The sequence below is a fragment of the Manis pentadactyla genome, chromosome 4, assembly GCF_030020395.1.
Source record: "Manis pentadactyla isolate mManPen7 chromosome 4, mManPen7.hap1, whole genome shotgun sequence".
Taxonomy (NCBI): Eukaryota; Metazoa; Chordata; class Mammalia; order Pholidota; family Manidae; genus Manis; species Manis pentadactyla.
The window spans coordinates 58,217,588-58,237,554 of NC_080022.1; the positions used below are offsets into that span (position 1 = coordinate 58,217,588).

At 32.9% G+C, this 19,967-nt stretch overlaps 1 protein-coding gene across 4 annotated transcripts in view; it reads left to right on the forward strand.

Annotated features, from left to right (window-relative positions):
- The window catches only part of LRRC7 (leucine rich repeat containing 7), a 496,164-nt gene that overhangs the window by 368,439 nt on the left and 107,758 nt on the right, over nt 1–19,967 (forward strand). For all 4 annotated transcript variants that reach the window (XM_036890160.2, XM_057500317.1, XM_036890162.2 and 1 more), the window contains exons 11-15: nt 3,162–3,234; nt 11,976–12,105; nt 13,108–13,223; nt 16,820–16,889; nt 18,450–18,549. In XM_036890160.2, the coding sequence (XP_036746055.1) occupies nt 3,162–3,234; nt 11,976–12,105; nt 13,108–13,223; nt 16,820–16,889; nt 18,450–18,549 (489 nt within the window). The remainder of the gene's footprint in view (nt 1–3,161; nt 3,235–11,975; nt 12,106–13,107; nt 13,224–16,819; nt 16,890–18,449; nt 18,550–19,967) is intronic.

Below are 19,967 nucleotides of genomic sequence, written 5' to 3' on the forward strand. Positions count from 1 at the left end.
AGGACAGGCACCTTCATTTAGAATCTGAGTGGTTCTCCAAGTAAAAGAGTGACATTCCTTGAGCCATCTTTGGAACCTATTACTCTTTCAGGGAAAACTGCCCTTATACAACTGCCGAGTTGCCAGAGTTCCTGATTTCACATGCAGAATATCTGCCTTTCCTCTGAAAATTCTCTTGGTGGAAAAGAGAAATATCTGAGATAGGGGGCTGAGAAATGTAAGGCTCTGAAATACTTCATTGGCCCTGATTGGATGGAAAATTACATCTTGTCTTCTGTATCTGAGCATGGATTTTCTATTAGACCACTGACACTTGGAAGAACAAAAGATAAGATGTTTCTTAGTATCAATAAAGGAAAACAGCACCCAAAATAAAATATTTACTTCCTTCACACCTATTTTTGTTGTTCTGCAGCTGTGGGGTATTTGAATGGAATGATATACACAACAGCAAGTCCCATGGGCTAAGTCCCTACCCTTGTGGGGGTCTCCAGGGAAAACGAAGGGGGCTCTTTTTCTCTTCTAGATAGAGGTTTACTAATCAGCATCTTTGGAGAGCAGACAAACTGAATAAAAGAGGATAAAATATTTTTACTATCAAAATAATTTACCTTATTCAGTAAGTTTAAGGACACGGATTTTGTAGTCAAGTTACCTTAGACAAACTAGTTAATCTCTCAGTGCCTCAGTTTCATCATCTGTTTAATCGGTAGTTATAGTATGGGATTTAGTTGAGGAATAAGTGAATTCATACATGTGAAATGCTTAGAGCAGTACCTGGCACATAGTAAGTGCTTGGTCAGTGTTAGCTAGCATAATTATTAGATTTGATGGGTGCAGAATTATTTGATTTTTAAATTTCTGTTGTATATGTATATGTAAACACCATGTAAATATTAGCTATTTTTGGTAACACATTAACATTTAAGACACCACTTCTTATTACATATTTATATGTAAGTAGCTAAAATCATAGTAAAAGGCCTCCTTACTCTCTCTCTCTAATACCTGTTAGTTGAGAGTACAGAATAAAAAGGGGAGGAACTGAGGAAGGGCTCAAATAGAGGCAAGGAATAGGCTGAAATGCCTTTGGTTCCTGAGAGAGTCCCAGCAGATGGGATCTGGAAATGCAGCCAAGGCGTCATCTGCCAAAGGAGGTCACGTGAAATCAAGGTGGGGCTGGTAGCCTATTTCCACTCCCAGGACAGTCAGATTCCTACAGTGGCTCCAGAATCTGTCCAAAGAGGACCCCCTCTTTGTGTCATTGGATAGAATATGTGAGTAACAAAGTAGCCACAATACAAATGAGGGAAGTTCCCTTAAAACCACAGACATGGATCTAAGCAGGGAGGCCTGATTTCCTTCATCCATGAAAGTTGTCACTTGTCAGAGACAGTAATCCAAATTAAAAAAAAAAACACTGTTCATCAACCTTTTGGCCTTAGCCCCTAACCTGACTCAACATTTTCTCACCACAACTTCATACCTGGGAACTGTGATTCTCTTAGAGCGCTTTGCAACCTGGCTTCATGGTGCTTGCACAGCCATCTGTAGCCCACGTTGGAGGTCCCCCCTAACCTTCTGGGACCCCTCAACATGAGGTGCTGTTGAAGCTCTAAACCTCCTGCAGCTCCATTGGTGTGGGCATGAGCAGTAATTTGATTAGGGACACCAAGTCATATAACTTTTATAATTCATAGTCTGCTGTTTTCTTTCACAGTTAATGAACAAACTCAGGAGTCTAATATTTTTACATATGCACTAGAGAAGCTAAAGTAATGCAGGCACTCTTTGAACATAGATGAATATGCCAGTGGGTGTTGCTACTTCAGAGATAAATTGCGCCAGGGAGTATTGTCCTCTCTCCCAGGTGCTGCTGTTTTCAGAAGTGTGTCTTGGGGACAGAAGCTGACGTACTGAGCTCCAAATAATGTAGTATTTTCTCACGGCAGTCTGGTAGTGATAACATTCTTTTTACTAGATATTCTGAGTGTTTCTATAGAATCTGTAATTGAGCATGCTGAAATTTAAAGTTCAATGCAGGATTATTTCATTGTGATTTGCTCTATGCCTTTAAGGAGTCCTCAAAATATTGAAGTGTGGGCGCAGTCTATAGCGGTGCATCTCAAAGCATGTTGACAAAATATAGCTATCCAAGATACTCTGCTTGCACACACAAATTCCACAAGAACTTTGAGGAGTCACATTGCTGCATGATTGTATTAAAAGCTCCGAGAAAAACTTCACCAAAGAAATCTGTTGATTTTGTGTAACTTGGCATTTCCCAAACACATTTGACCATGGAACCTACTACATCCATCAGAGCAAGTTTCCTGCAAAACAAGTAATCTATAGTATATGTGCATATTTCCAAGGTAAAATAAAAATTAACCAAGTGTCAATGCTTTGCCATTAGATTTTGATAATTGAAGCCAAATTGATACTAAAGGTTATGTTATGGCTAAAGGAAGCTGTTCTTCAATTATATGTGGCTATTGCTCTTTAATACCCTGGAAATAGAGCAAGCAATAAGTATACAGAGGGAATAAATCAGACAGTGGAATGTAAATAGTTGTAACCTCGATTCTTGACCAGTTCTACTTGGTATATTAAAAATCGCAAGTTTTTGTGCTTACTGATGATCCAAGGCAAGGAGTTTTGGTTACAAAGAGTGTGAGGTCATATGTGGTAGTTTTCCAAGTCCACAATTATAAACACTGCATCACAATACCTCCGTATCCATTCGTTGATTATTAGGTTTAATTCAGATTTGTTTTCAATTTGTATCACAACAGGAATGTTAGCTATTAGTGCTTAGGAGTTAATTAAATATTAAATCACAGCTGGCTTGAGAATTTTCATCTGGCCCATTTGTAGCATAATAGGAAAGGGAAGTGTAGTATTACCATCAACTCGGGTTTCTATGGAGCTTAAGTTTGTTTACTTATCTGCATTGATGTACTTGAACTCTCCTTGATATAAGTTTTTTGCAACTGGAAGGTCAAAACTAGACTACACACAAATACAATTTTGTATGTTTATATAAGCAGAGTGCAGCCAGTTAGCATGACAAACATTCATCACCAGTGATTCATTTCTTTTATATTGCATTTCCATCCAAAATCTGTCCTTATATATTAATACATTTTCTTCTGTTTTAGGACTGTTGAAAAAGCTAACTACTCTAAAAGTAGATGACAATCAACTTACAATGCTACCCAATACAATCGGAAAGTAAGTGCCAAAGTTTCCTACCAGTGAGCTTCTTAAAAGTCAGAAACAAAGGATATCTTTAGTTTTCTACTACAAAACATTTCTACTAGTGATACCAATAACCCTATTCATATGTAAATTTATTCTAGATCATATTTTATTTAATTATATATTTGTATGTGTTCTAATTTAGTTTTATATCTGAACATTGCATTGATACCCAACTATATATCATGAGAAGTACTTGACTATGACTCTTTCATAAGCAAAGTGACTACCCAGAGCTTCCATTATAACATTGCTTGTAGTTTTCCAGATACTATTAACTTGCTGTTTTTTGACTGAGTAGCAGCTCTAAATTCATTTGACCATGTCTTAAAAATCAAATCAATTTTTATTCTACAGTAGGTTTATGTTACCATTACACTATTAGTAATTTATATTACTAATTGCTATTTATAGTAATAGTACTATATAAATGTCACTTATAGTAATATAATAAAATTATATTACTAATTGGTAGTTTGTAGCAATTTAATGTATGTTTAGAAGCTAAACAGATAAGCATCTGTTTTAGCTTGCATTTTTAGAAGTATTGGGAAGAAAGCCCATCATTGCCTTTTAAGGATAATATATATTCCATTCTTTGAGAGCAATTTATTTCCAATTTTATGTTGTCATTAACATTTGGGTCACAATTCTTTATGAAATATATGTGTTTCACTGAAAAATACTTTTGTTTATAATTTGTGTAAAGTCAAAAATCAATAAGCTCTCATCATTCTAAAATTGTGTAAAGCATTTTATAGGAGTCTTGCCCCATATCTCAGTGTGAAGAATTATATAAATCCATAATTTAACAGATTTGACATATTTGTGGGGAGAATGAGGGAGGCCCAGCTTTTTAAAAAATCAGATTATATAGGCATAATTAATATGTAATAAACTGCACATATTTAAAGTCTACAATTTGACATGTTTTGACATAGATATAAAGCCATGAAACCATCACCGCAATCGAGGGGAACATACCCATCAACCCCAGAGGTTTTCTCAGGTCCTTTTCTCTCCCACTTCCTCACACCAAGTTGACAAATAACCCCTGATAGGGAAAACCTCACTTTCAAAGAGTGGAACAGTTTGGCTAAATTCAGATTCCAGTGGTCAGACTTTGGAAAGTAATAAAAGTCTCGACCGTCTTTGAGATTTTAACATCCACACCATGCAGTATGTTTCTCTCTACAGTTACTTCCTTTTTCTCCCATATATAGAGAAATTTACTTTATTTTGGGGTATACAAAAGTAATCATCTTTATCGTCATGCTTTTATAAAACTCTTCCTATCAAATTATATCCTTAAGCATTAATCTTTCTTCTTCACGTCAGTACTGAGGGGGAACTGAATTCAACTTCATTTATCCCAATGAAAGTCATGATTGGTATCTTGTCACATTTTGTTCACATTTCTCATTTAAACTTACAGAAACTACCCTAACTGTGGAGACAAATTAACAAAGATTGATAACCTGAAAATAGACAAAGGAAAGTTTCTTTTTTTTAAGTATGCTAGGTTACTTACATATCAATTTCATTTTCCTTTTTATTTTAAAACATTGATAACTATTTGCTCTTAAAATAAGAAATAGATTCATTGAAGACAAATGGGCCTATTCAGTTCAAAAGTTGATTTCTGGTTTAGAGGGATAAAGGTTAAGAATCTTATCATAAAAGCTCATTTTTAAAGTTATTTTTAAGTGCCATTAACTTCCTTTGTTTATTGTCTCAGGGAAAATAAAAGGGAAGTGTTAGAGGAATGGACTGATAAAAAATTATATTGAAACAAATCAGTAGGAAGTATATGGGAATCTCTGTGCCTTCTGCTCAACTTTGCCGTAAACCTCAAACAGCTCTAAAACAATAAAATCTTTAAAAAGAGAGAGAATGACTGACAAACTATGGTTATTCACACTTGAATATTTGGCATTTTGTCAAAAATGAGTAAAGTGAACTTGTCACTTCAGGAAAACCAATGGTATTTGTTGCTGACAATAAAATTTAAGCTTTGAAGCAAAAATTAAAATTTTGGAAAATTACTATCTGCCACTGTAAGCTTGACAGCTTCCCAATACTTAAGGGCTTTTCTGATAAGACTGCTGTGATAGGAATATAATTTGTTGATATGGTTTTGTAAAATTTGTCAACATTTGGAAAATCTGTATAACTCAGTGAAGGAACATTTTCCAAATAACCAATGCAAGAGTTACAAAATCAGGCATGAGTAAAGGACCCATTCAGCATGCAAAATAGACCAGTTGATTTTAATGTATTGTTCTGAAGAGTAAGAAAAGTTCATTCACATACTTTCAGATTCCACATTACAATTATCCCCTAAAAAACTGTCACTTGCTGAGCTTTGGTGTAGCATCAAATAATAATCACAGTTATCCAAAAGGCTTTTAAAATAGTCCCCCCTTTTCCAACTACATATCTGTGTAATGCTAGATTTTTTTGATAATAGTCAGCCAAAACAATATACCACATCCGAGTGAAAACATTAGCAGATGTGAGAATACAATTATCTTCCATTAAGTCAAACCTTGATGAGATTTGCAAAAATAAAAACAATGTCACTCTTCTCACTGGTTTTCTTTTTGTATAAAAATATATTATTTACATTGTGTCATGGGCTTATTGCTATTTAAGAACAAATAAATATTTTTAGAATCCCTATTTTAACTTACAATATGGTAGGTACCAGTAGATATAAACCATATTAAAAAAATTATTTAGGATTACCAGTGAGTTTTAAGAGTGTAAAGGGGTCCTGAGAGTAAAACGTTTGAAGATTTCTGTTCTATAGCACATCATAGTTTAGACATTAAAATTATGACAGCCATTGTCTAATTTCTATTCTCACTTCAAGGTAGCACCTGCATACAAATGCTTTGTATTTGCATGGATGGCAAAAAAATAAACTAAATTTCTAAAATTTTATATTATAGCTTAATAAGCAAACTGTATGAAGTAAAAAATAATAATAATAATGGCTTTGTTTTTCTTAGGGAATTCAGAATTGATAGATCAGAGGTTTTAAAGGCTAGAGATGAAATTTTATTATGACTCTTGTTTTATGGCATCCCTGATCAAATACAGAAAGTGTTTTTAAAATAGTGGAAAGTCTGCATTTTATTACAAAACATTTTACCTAGAACTCTGGGCACCAAAATTCTAGGGATGTTCAGACCAGCTGTAGTGACCTATATATGTCTTTGGTAATATTTAATAGTCTAGTTACTAAAAACTGCTGGAAGAATTCATTTTTTTGATGTTTTTCACAGTTGAAATAGATTCCATGACTTTTCTGCCAAATGGCTTGTAAAATTGGTTATTTTTGTTGTTCAACCTCAATTTGTGTTTAGCCACTCTAAGAACTGAATATGGAATGAAAATAATAATAAACAACGTTTGCTGTTCTCACATTGTGCCAAATATGTTTGGTGTTATAAATGCATTCTTATTTAGTTAAAGGCCCTATTAACACTATTCGATATGTATTATTATCTCCCCATCAACAGAAACAGAAACTGAGACTGAGAGGAGTTACCAGATTTCAAAATTAAACTGTTAGTTGAACTACCTATGATGCCACTTAATATATGTAATAGTTAGTCACATTTGTAGTATTTGGTAATTTAATGGGGCCTATTACTCTAGAGGGAAAGGATCTTCCATAGAAAGAGAAACTGCATGCTAAACCTTTTTTCTTAGCTTTGTCTTGGACAAAAGAAATAAAGACTCAAAAATCCAAATGGATATTTTAAAAACTCATCCCCTCATAGAATATGGTCAAACAGAAAGACCACCGGATTGGGAATCAGAAAATCTAAATAACTATGCAAAGCTGGGTAAGTCTGTTCTCTATGGACCTGAGACTCCTAAGGGATGGTTCAGGGAGCACTGCCTGGGAGTTAAACAGCATGGTTGGGAACCCTGGCTATGCCACTTACTGTGTGAACTGGACAAGTTATTTAACCTCTCTGCCACTCAGTTTCCTCATTTATAATATCTACTTACATCTAAAATTCTGTAATTCAGGTACCAAATGCTAAAAACCATGCTTCCCTCTGTTCCCTGAGCATGGAAGGATGTCTTTGGGGAGGAGAATTTGGAAGCTGGGAAATAGAATAAATAGGGAGATTTATATTTATCATATAACCTCTGTACTCTGTAAAAAAAAAACACAACACACACACATACACACACACGCATGCACACTTCACTGGATAAAACCAAAATTCCTTTACACTAATATTCAAGTTTTTCCATAGTGTAGTCCACACTGATCATTCTCAACATGTAGTCCTCTGATTAGCAGCATCAACTTCCACTGGGAACTTGCTAGTCATACAAATGCTCAGAGACAACCCCTGATCTATTGAATCAGAAACTCTGGGCGTTGGGTTAAGAAGCCCTTCAAGAGATCATGATGCACACTAAGGTTTAAAACCCACTATCTAGATTCAGCTTACTTTCAAGGTTAACAGCTAACTGCCTTCTCAAACCCCTATCCATTGTGCTTGCATCAGAGTTCCCTGACTTTCTGGTTTAAAACGAGGCTGCCTTAGAAAGAAAGTTTACCAAAGTGGTTGGTTGCCTTTGCTCTGGTGCCAGGTCTTCTGGGTTCAAAACCTGGCTCCTTGATTTCTTACTGAGTAACATAGAGCCTTATTTCCCTCCTTACTAAAATAGAAATCATAATCATAATTATGAGAAGTGAGAAGGTTGTGAGGGATAAATGTGTTAATAAATGGAAAGTGCTCACACATTCAGTCAAAAAATTTTTTAAGTCTAATAAGGTAAAAAATCATTGACAGTTAATTTGAATTTCTGGGATTTGGATTCAAGAAATATGTTTATTTGTTTTTTATGATTTCTTACTTGTTTTTATAAATTCTTCTCCCTTCTGCCCACCTCTAAATTAAAAACTCTAGTACACTTACAAACTAGACTAGCATTTCCTAAATTATCTCCCTTGAAACAGTAATTACTTGAGATTTTAATAGGTATGACATTAAGATAAGCATTTATTATTTTTTTTAAAAAACTTATCAAGATTAGTTTGAAAATTGCTTGCCTTTTAATTATGTAAGTCACAATTCATAGTGAACATCTTTTGTATGCATAAGGGAACTGTCATACTTCTTTTTAAGCTTGGATCAGCTTCCATATTTTATCCTTCATACTTCAAATATCATGAAATATCTCTGAGAATTCCTTTAATGTGAAATTTATTGCCAGCACCACTTCCTCTGGGCCATCTTCATCCTTTTCTTCACAATCACTTTCCTCATTTATGTCAACAAGTTTGCTTTCACCACGTTCCTCTGGTGGCATATGTACAGTCTTTCAAGTGGTGGCAGGCAATATTCCCACAGTTGGCTATTTCTTCCACAACTCCATTTTTTGTTCCATTCAAATCCTGCAAAGTTATTTGCACACTGTACTGAAGTTTCTGCTAAAATGCAGGTATATCACTTGCTGTTAATTCCTGCCATGGTACTGGAATATTCCCTAGTATATACTTTATGTCACAGTTCTTCTGAAACCCAGCTCAAGAAATTGCATGATCTCCAGTTATATCATCGATGCCCTATTCAAAAGTCTATGTAAAATAAGAGACTTTCAAAGTTGAAAGAATTCTTGATCCATTGACTGGATTGATGAAGTTATTCTTTGTGATAAAAAGCAAATTTTCACATTTTCATATCAATACCCAAGAGAATTAGGGTGACCGTGAACTTTATACAATGGTAATAGTGCTGTAAATATTAAATTACTGTGCCTCCAGTGTCTCTATATTGGTGATTGACAAGGAGCCAACACAACTATATGATTTACTGTCTGTGTGTGAACTGAATAATGGATATGCAGTGATCAGTCACTGACAGGCTTTGAAAGAGGTAATGTGACTAGTGACTAGTCATTATGTGCATGTGTTAATTACATTGTGATTTGTGGACTGAAGAGTTAACAGTGAAGTTTATATGTTGCTCAATTATAGTTAATATATTGAGGTAACTGAAATTTGAGCCATGATGTTGGGAGGCTAATGCTGTTTACTGAAATCATGAAAACTGACATTTATGCATATCAGAACTGTGCAAAGCAAGGACTGCCTTACTGTGACTCCAGACTAGCCTCATAATGAAGAGAGAAAAAAATGAAAAAAAAACTTATATATTTAATTGTTTAATTCTTTGACTTCTACCTCTAAAAATATATCTGAAATTTTTATTTTAAAAATATCCCTGATATTTTTATGACCACTTGCTGAGCTCATGACCCCAAGCCCTTGATAAAAACCCCTTATGTTCAATTCTACCAATTTTGTTAAGTTCAGTGTATGTGCAAAATACTGTGCTAGACTTTTTTAAAGGAGCAAGTAACTTATTGGGTTTTCCACATAAACTGATACCTGCCCCCACCAACACACATACACACACACACCACAGTCACAACCATGCATACCTGTCACCCGGCCAAATGATCACCCCTGCATGATGGGGCCTCAAGGGATTTAGAAATGAATTTATCAAAGTCCCCTAATAAACAAAAAAGAAAGAAGATGTTTCCTGAGCATGTTATTTTATGGCTGGTACTGTGGTAAATTCTTTACCTAACAATATTTCATAAAATTCTCAAAGCAACTGCATGAGGTTATTAATATCCTCACAGCACATATAAAGAAACTAAGGCTTAGAGAAAAAGTTATATGACTTGTCTTTATAAAAGAAAATTTTTCATTTAAGTAGCATTTCCCTAAGAGATATTATTTAAACCTAAATGTTGCGTTTCACCACATCTGGTTCTAACTAAGGATCAAGAATCATGAGTTACCTTGGTCAGGGTCAAACTAGATGTGACTGAATTTGATTCTTTCCTGACTCATGAATAATAAGACTTGATTTACCTAACTGTACACAGACGTGAACTCATTCCACACTCTCCATAATGCAAATTTTTAATCTTTAGCGAGCAGAATCCACTGATACCACCCTCTTATAACAATGACTTTTCCCGCCGAAAGCACTACTCAGAGAATTTCATTCCTGGTGTATTCCCTTGCTTGGCAGGTAAATAAAATCAGCTTCAGTTTTTGAACTGTGGTCTTTGTTTCATTTTTTTATACCCAAGATAATACATCTAGTTAATGACAGAGCTGGGACACAAATCCATCCTGACTGACTTAAAACCCACATGCTTAATTTCTGTTTTTACTTCTTAACTAAATAATGGAAGTAAACTTCACTTAAGCCAGCTAACTCCAAGATATAAAAGAGGAGGTTGATTCTACAACATTACTCCAACTAACGCTAATTCATTCTTCCCTTTACAATGCTGAGCTCTTCACCCTTGGAGGTTTCTTCCTGTTACAGTAATAACAATGGTATGAATGGTAATAACTGTAGTGATACTAACAACATCAATGACAACTTATATACAGCTAGGGCTTCCTCTATGCCAGGCCCTCTTTCCCAGCTATCCCAAACCAGGCATTGAAATGTCATGCTCCCTGGTGTATTCATAGAATTCCTTTCAGTAGATCTGGAGGAAAGCTGGCTGTGTATAGAGTGGTGGGGATTGTAACTGGAGAACTGTGCTCATTGGAAGGCAGCAGCCATTATTTTGTTTCCATTCCCTGTCAAAAAAGAATACAGGCCCCCACATTGCCAGATCTTCCTCTTTTTTAAGAGGCAGCAAAAGTCTGAGTCATTGTGTTGAGTTTACTAACACTTTTTAAAATACTGTGTATACCAAACAAAACACACCTGTAGGATGAAATGAGCTCCATCTGTAGCCTTTGCTACACATGTACAGGCTAAGAGGCAAGAAAACAGAGCAGAGACATACTGTCTGCATTTAGGTCCCAGCTTTCCTATTTGTTGTGGTTGAAATCTTTTTAGTCAATTTCCTTATCTGTAAAATGGGTTTAAAAATAATAGATATTTCAAAACCGAAAGTTTCTGTGATATGACTGCCCTTGCACTGTTCACCATGTAAGAACTTATTCACTCTGTAAGAACTTGTTCACCATGTAAGAACTTGTTCGTTATGCTTCAGAAGATTGGAGACTGTTGAGAATTAGGCTTGGGGTTGATTAATGATTGTGCATTGAGTCCCCTATACAGAATTTTATTGTTGTTAACAACCATTTGATCAATAAAATAAAAAAAATAATAGAGATTTTATATTGTTATGAGGAAAAGATTAGTTGATTTTATCTCTAAAAGGCTTAATAAAATACCTAACATTTAATCAGTGTTTTTGTTGTTAATATTTTGCCCCCTTATCTTCCCTTCCTGGGACCTGCGCTCCACACTCTTCCACTTACCCATGGCAGTTAGTCCATAGAGCATTCATTCCAAGGATATACATTATGAACATCTGGCTATAAATGACACTGAAGTGGAATAAAAATAAACAAACAAAACCTTTTCTGTCATTTTCAATGGTTCAGTTAAATGACAGGTGAACTTAGGAAGGGAAAAAAAACAAACCATATTTACTTTACCAAATTGAACTACTTATTAAATGATAGTGAACCATTTGGCTGAACTGACAAAGTTAATTAAATTAATAATGTTATACAGTTACTAGATGAATAACCTATTTTCTTTAGTGAATTTGAATATGTGGCCTTTACAAAACTTTTTTGCCAGTTTACCCTTTAAAATGTCTAACTAATGTATTTAACTTTTCAGTTTATCGTTGTTAGAAGAATTTGACTGCAGCTGTAATGAACTGGAGTTGCTACCTTCTACTATTGGCTATCTTCACAGTCTTCGAACATTAGCAGTGGATGAGAATTTCCTTCCAGAATTACCCAGAGAAGTGAGGAATAAACTTGCTTTATTAATTAACTTTTAATGAATCTGTTTGGGGGCTGTCTTAACAGGTGCAAAGGAGTGTAGATTCATGAATTGAGTGATGAATTTGTATAAAAATTATGTATATAGGTATTTGTTAATCATGATCTTTTAAATGACAAGTGATAATTTCTTATATTTGACCCAGAAAATGCATTGGACTTAAAAACATGGCTTGCAAAGAAAAGTAATAAAATGTTGTAAGTTAATCCATGCTAAGGAATACAATTTTAAATAATTTAATTTATATATTTTGCTATTAAGTACAGTTACAAGTAACATTTTGTGGCAATTACATTTCCATCTCTAAAGTGAAAGATTTTAATGCAAGTAAGTTTTTTAAAGTAACATGTTGCATATTAATATTATTTTAATTTCAGGATCCACCAAGATTTATGTCTGATGGGGATTTTCATTTATTAATATCAAAAAAAGAATTGAAGTCTACTTTCAATTTATCATTTTCTACTGAACACTTCCATAATGAAGGAACAATAATTAATGTATAATATTTTAAAGCCAAAAGTGATGAATGAAAATGACAAATACCATTGTAACATGAAATAAAGCTAGCTTTGCCAAGGAAATGTCAACAGTACTTCATTTTTTGAGTATTTATGGCCTATTATAAACAGATGTGTTACATTTGTTTGGATGGACAAAAACTATGTGATTGATTAAAGCAATTAGGCTAATAAGTTTTCTAATAATAAAATTATGAAGAAATTCTTCTTTCCTAATATGTAAGAGTATGAGGTATATATTGCCTAAATATATAAAGGAATAAATATATACATATATTTTAAAGACCGAGATTATAAAAAATAAAATAATATGCTTATTAAAGAGACTTAAAAGTGATACAAGAAATCTATAGATAAATTAAATTGTCTTATAAGTCATAAATGCTAATATAAAAAATAGTTTACACTGTATATCTTTATTTATTTTCCTTTGTTACCCATAGATTGGAAGCTGTAAGAATGTAACAGTTATGTCCCTGCGCTCTAACAAACTGGAATTTCTTCCTGAAGAGATTGGACAAATGCAGAAACTAAGAGTCTTAAATTTGAGTGACAACAGGTATTTCTGCAACATTTCACAATCACATAGTAGTTATTTACTAAAAGAAAATCATTGTTAAAAATTTTGGAAACATTTTCATGTCTTGTGAAGTATGTGGAATGCAAATATCCATGTCTTATTTAGAAAATGGCAGAAGCTAAATTATTTTCAAACTGATATTTATAAATGTTAGGATTTGTTTATATTTAAAATTGTGTTTATTTTTAAAATATAATACACAATTATATTGTGTATTAAAATTTTATAAAATCTATAATCCAAATTCATATGCCAAACTCCCCCTTCAGAAAGCATAATATTATGAAGATAAGGAAAAAGAATTGTAATGAAAAGCTGCAACATTTATTAATCAAAATATTTACATAGGTTTGTATGTATGCACGTTTTCATATATACATATATATATATATATACACACACACACACGTACATGTTTTCATGTATACACACACACACACACACACACACACATGATATATATATCTCCAATAAATTAACTGGGCAATGTATATATCGACACTAACACCAAAATGCTAGTAAGAATATTGCCGATAAGCTAATATTCAAAAATTGTAAGGTTGTACAATATGGTAAGGACAGTCAAATGGCTATTTAGTCATGTTCAGAGGAGGACAAAGAGGAAGAAGGTATTATAGTGATAGATGGGTAAAAAGGAAAAGTGAAATGCAATTCATTGGTCTTTCTACCTCAATTGTGCTCAAATAGGGAAGGATAAAAATAAATAGTGACTGAAGATAAATGCTAAGTAGATAAAGCAATTACAGAACATAATATATGAATAGAATACAGACAAATATTGTATGAGAAACTGAAAGACTTTACAACAAAAGTGTCAAAGATGATCTATGGTATCATGAAGAATGTTCCAGAATCTGAAAGTTTTCAAGATAAGTCTGGGAGTTGTCATTTGTTTGTTACAATTTCTTTAAGAAAAAAAAATACCGTGAATTTCAAAAACTTATCACTTGGTAGCTCAAAGTATTCTCATGTAAGAGAATAAAACATTTTATTAAAAGGTTTGGGATTTTATTTTTAAAATCAGTGTAACAAGGAAGCTTCATATAGCCTGGTGCAGCAAGAGTAAGTCATGTCAAAACAATCTCATTTCCTGTTTTGACCAGATTATCAGACAGGAAAATGTTAGAAGTACATTATTGATTGTTGTGCCTGACTTCCAGCAACACATTTTTCAGAATTTTCTAATTATATTCTTATGAATAATATTAGGAAATATGCTCATGGACATATCATAGGAATTGAGCTCTGTTATTGTCATCCTGGAAGGAGGGTTTTCATGATGAGCTCTAAGAGCCCTTCCTATATTCTTGATCTGCTTAACTTTTATTCATTAACAGTATGAATGATGATATAGAAAATATGTTTATCGAATACTTTAAATGACCCATAATCAGAAGAGCTACTAATAAATAATGGAATTATTTATTCAACAAATAGAGCATACTTGAGTACCTACCATGGGGCAGACACATTGCTAGATCCTAAGGCAGAAAGATATGAATAAGGCATCAAGAATCTCACAATATCAGGAGTTTAAAATACTTTGTCAGACCAGAAATATAAGATTAATTTATCTCCTAGTACAGTGACTGGAACATAGTAGAAAGCCAAATTAATATTTTTAACAAATTAATCGATGCATCTTAACCTGAGGTTAAACATCAAAGCTGAGGCTAAAATTGAATATTACTATCAGAGAATGAACGCTGGAATAAAAGATTTAATATGAAATTTTATTCAAAGGCCATGATTATTACAATTTCATATTTATAATATAATAGATTTTAAAAGGGTGGCATTTTATAGTGCAGAAACAATGATTCCTTTGAGCTGTCAATTGCAAGATTGCTCCTGTGTTGCATGTGTGTGATGCTAAACAGACGTCCACTTTCAACAGAGGTCACTGGAAAAGCAAGGTATCGGTGCAACTTATCCTTCTCTAACAGTTTCTTTCCTTGATACTCCACATTTATATCTGGATTGTTGATGATTTGTTATGTATTTTGTAGTATATGAGTCTGGAGAGTTTTCCCCTTATGTAATTTGATGTGGTAGAATTGATATTCTCCTTTTAGTTCATCTCTACACGATGTGAAAAATTCGTCCCTTAAGAACTTTCTTCATCATTTCTGGCTTAAATGAAATTAAGTAACTAAAAACTAGAAGCAGCTTTCATGTTATTTGGTTTAATGTTACAAATGCTAATGTAACAAATAATTCTACAAAAAGAAAAGTATGATATAATTTAATCATTGTTATTCTTTATATTGTTATTCATGTCTTATATTTATTAGCTCAGAAAGAGTATTATATTCTCCCTACAGTTATTTAGCTAGTGCACACTTTCTCTATATTTATATTAGCTGCCAATTCATTTCATATTTATTAAATTATTTACTTAAGTGCTTAACTGCTTCTACATGTAAAATGAACAGCTTCCCAACCCTTATTAGTTATTGTAACATTTTCCATTTCCATTATCAAAATACATTTATTCAGCATTTGACTGATAGAATTCCAACATTTTAAAGACTTAAGGAAATTTCATTCCAAGTTATATCTAAAAGATATATCTATATTAAAGAGTGAACATGCAGAAATTAACGATAAATCCATCAGCATGGCTTGTATGTATTGCACATTTAGCTAACTAGCTATGATGGTAGCCTATGTAATCCTGATTAATTGATCATGCACAATTTCAGGGTTATCTGATAGTATGCTCAAGCAGACTTGTGGTGATTTGGCTCTCCAAACACTGAAGCTATAGCTAAGTAGATAATTTTAACTGAATACCAAGGCTGATGCCAAACTCGACATATCTCAAAGCACTGAAGATTCCCTCTTGGAATATCTACTACACAGTATAGGAAGGGTAAAAGAACAAAAGGTCACACTTTCGGAAGTCATCATAAAGCTGGGAACTGTAAATTCCTTTAGTAGTATGACAGATATGGCCCCTTGCCCTCATTGAGCCTACAGTTTTATGGGAATATCAGACAGTAAAAATATAATCACAAAAATAAATACATAATTACAAACTGTGGTATGTTCCAGCAGGGAAAATAAAGTGCTCTGAGACTATGTTGGGGGAAATAATTTAACTGAGGAGTCAGGAAAAACTTCTTTGAGAAAATGACATTAAAGCTGAGAGCTAAAGGTATATGGGCTTTACTTACATGGCATATGGGAGAAAGAGTATTCCAGACAGACAGAACAGCTTGGTTAATTCTCATAGTCGGCTGACAGGCAGATTGCTGATGGGACTAAGTTAGGAAAAAAGAACCAGAAACTTTTGGAGTGGATTTGTGGGACCAGGTCTTGTAAGGTCTGACAAAGTAAGTCAACAATTTTGGATTTTATCCTAGATATGATGGGAAACATTTGAAGGACTGAAAACAAGAGATTTTTACTTTTTAAAGATTGTTCAGGCTACTCAACAAAGAAAGAATTGGAGAGCAGAATGAAATCAATACTACAGTATTTTAAATTCTTCATGAAGTTGGACTATATCCATATCTACCCATGCTATTGGAATTTTCTTGTTTTCACAGATTGAAGAATTTGCCATTCTCGTTTACCAAACTAAAAGAGCTTGCAGCTTTGTGGCTTTCTGACAATCAGGTAAAAACTTTTATTCCTTGATTTATTTTGTTTATTAAGATGAATTATAATTGAAACTTTGAATTACTAATTACCATTAGATACCTTTGACAATTATTACAGAATACAGGTTATTTATTCCCTGAAAGATATATTTTTATAAAGATAGCAATTCAAATATGTATTTTATTGCTGTAGACAAAGCAATACTATAGCCCTCATCCTCTTTAAATACTTCAAATTAACATCTACTTCATTCTCAGAGATCTAATACACAAAATCATAATTTTTATAGCTTTTTACCTCTAGGTGGTACATCTGTGTCCTTAGAGAACATACTTTAATTATATTTCTGAAGGTAAATCATGAGAAATCATTACCACAATCCCCACAAGAGGGAATTATTATCCTCCATGTTCTTTTTTATTCTCATACTTTTAATTATAATCAACTTGACACTAAAACTTTATTCAGGAAATTTGCAGATGACATTTGCAACTATTAGCAGTATTTTCTGTAAAAGTGTTTTTATATTATTCCTTTTTCTCATGAAAACAGATTATAATTGAATCAGTAATTGAGTGTTAATGAATTTTAATAACCAAAAGATTACAAGAAGCAGTTGAAGACATCTGATTTTCACCATAAAACTGGTTATAGACAATTTTGACATAGTTTAGTGGTTCTCTTTTACTTTTTTTCTTGTAATCCTAAAATTTTTAAATGTTATCCCAAAGAATGGATATAGCCATATGAGAACAAATAGTCTTGAATTTAGTTTGTTATCATTGTTTTCTGAGCATAAAAGCAGAACTACTGGTTAATGAATTGTTCAGACTTCTTGGTATTGGGCTACTTTTGTGAAAAATTTAAATAAACCTCTATAGAATGTAAAATGTAGCTATAATAATAATATTTGTGTTACAACAGTCATTATGGCACTTGCTTTCTTCTATGCAGTTAAAAATTAAATTGCCATTCAAATATTATCAATGAACTATAGATTTTCAAGGCATCAATATGTTATCAAAAATAGTGTTTCTGAAATGAAATTAATAATAGAAAATGAAATATTATCTTCCATAGGTAAATACATTGTGATATATCAATACAAGTACAGTTGCTTATCTAGATTGGACCTGTCTTTTGTTATGAAAATATCTCTTAAAAATAATGCTTATGTTTTAACCTAATTAAATTCATAGTTGATCTTGCAGAGCATGAATTTGATAGCAAATTCCATTTGTGTTTTTAGAGCAACAGTTCATGAAAATGAAAGGACATGTAGAACCATACCAAAAGCTTACACAGCTGAAACAATTTAACACACCTTGGTCACTTAAGGATTAAAACAGACATTGCTTAGTGAAGATGAATAGGTTTTGTAAAGAAGTATACTAGATAAAAAGAAAATCTCATTTTGAAGAACTTACATTTTGAAACTATTCCTCAGAAATAGTCTTGTTTTATGTTATACTTTCTTGTTTTATTACCTTTGTTTTTGTTCTTCTTTTAATTGTTCATTCAGTTGAGTCCAGACTATTGACCATCTAATCTAATTAATGTATTCTTTACTTCCAGTCCAAAGCCCTTATCCCTTTACAAACTGAAGCCCATCCAGAAACAAAGCAAAGAGTATTGACTAATTACATGTTTCCCCAGCAACCTCGTGGTGATGAAGGTAAATTGTCAGTAAAAATTTCTCTGTACTTAAATGATTGTGAATAAAAGTGATTAATTTTATTCTGATCTCTGGCCGGGAATACTGGCACATGGTCAAGCTGTAAAGATAATTACATGACACACATAAATCATCTGGGGTTTAACCCTAAGCATGAATCTTCTCTTCCACATTGTAATATATTAAGTATTCCTAAAACATAACTCTTCTTCTTTTTATCTCATATAAAAATAATGTTGTTTTAGGAGCAACTTCTCTTGGTAGAATGCATGACACAGGATTAGTTAACCAAATATGGTACCCAGCTAATTGAAATGAGCTAAAAGGAATTATATACTAAGGAAAGTTCAACAAGCTGATTTATTTCCTGTGTTCCCTAATTTCTGAATACAATTTAAACATTTAGTCCAGTGATCTCAAGCCCTAAATTATTTCATGTTAAGAGTAAACTAGGAAGAGATGACTTTCAAGTAATGACCAGTCTTTTTTGAGTTTCCCTAAATAATGTCAGCAACTATGATGAAAATACTTTGTTGAAAAACCACACACTTTTTCAATAATTAAATCTTCTATCCTTTGATCATGTTATTCATAACATTTTTAAAGGTTAGTCCTTCACCATTTGGAAGAACTCCATATAAGTGCCTTAGTTCAAGCCAGCACAGGTAACAGTAATTCCAAATAACAGTAGTTCTAAGAAGAGTAAACCGACTTAAACCACCCATGATTTAATCCACCCAGTTCACTTGAATAAGCCAACTTTTAGAGGAATTATTTGTTTCTGTGTTTCTTATTTTCAGGGATAGATATAATAAATGTCTTTAGTCTTTGATTTACAAATGTCAATGAGTCATTTCAGAATATTTTAGGATATTTTTATCCCAATTTTGACTTTCAGAAGTAGGAAAACAGAGGATTGTTTTTGTATGTATTTTTGAAACTTCAATAACATCGATCTTTCAGGTTTGTTAAAGAAAAGCCATCATGTTTACATAGGGTGTAAAGAAAGTACTAAGTAAAAATTATGTTTTATTTATGCAACTTTACTTACATTTTCATTTCAATTTTCCTAGATTACCAAAATATTTCAATTCAAATAGATGTAGGGGAAATGAGAAGAGTCTCATATTAGCTGGTAATTTCTGAAATCCAGGTTTATGGACTAAATCCCTAATTTGTTCCAGGGAGTTAGGTAGATTTAGTTAGGTACTAAGTGTGATGTTAAGGAATTAGCCTAGTTTTGTTTTGTTTCCCTTTGAGGAAAGAAGACTTGGCAATAGAAAACTTTTCGTGAACTTTAAGTCACCCATTGGTTAAAGGCAGAAATGTAACAAATTAATTTTCAGGATCCTGTGCAGCAAACAAGGAAATATATGACAAAAGTCATACTTTGAGAAATAATTTAGACTAAGTACTTT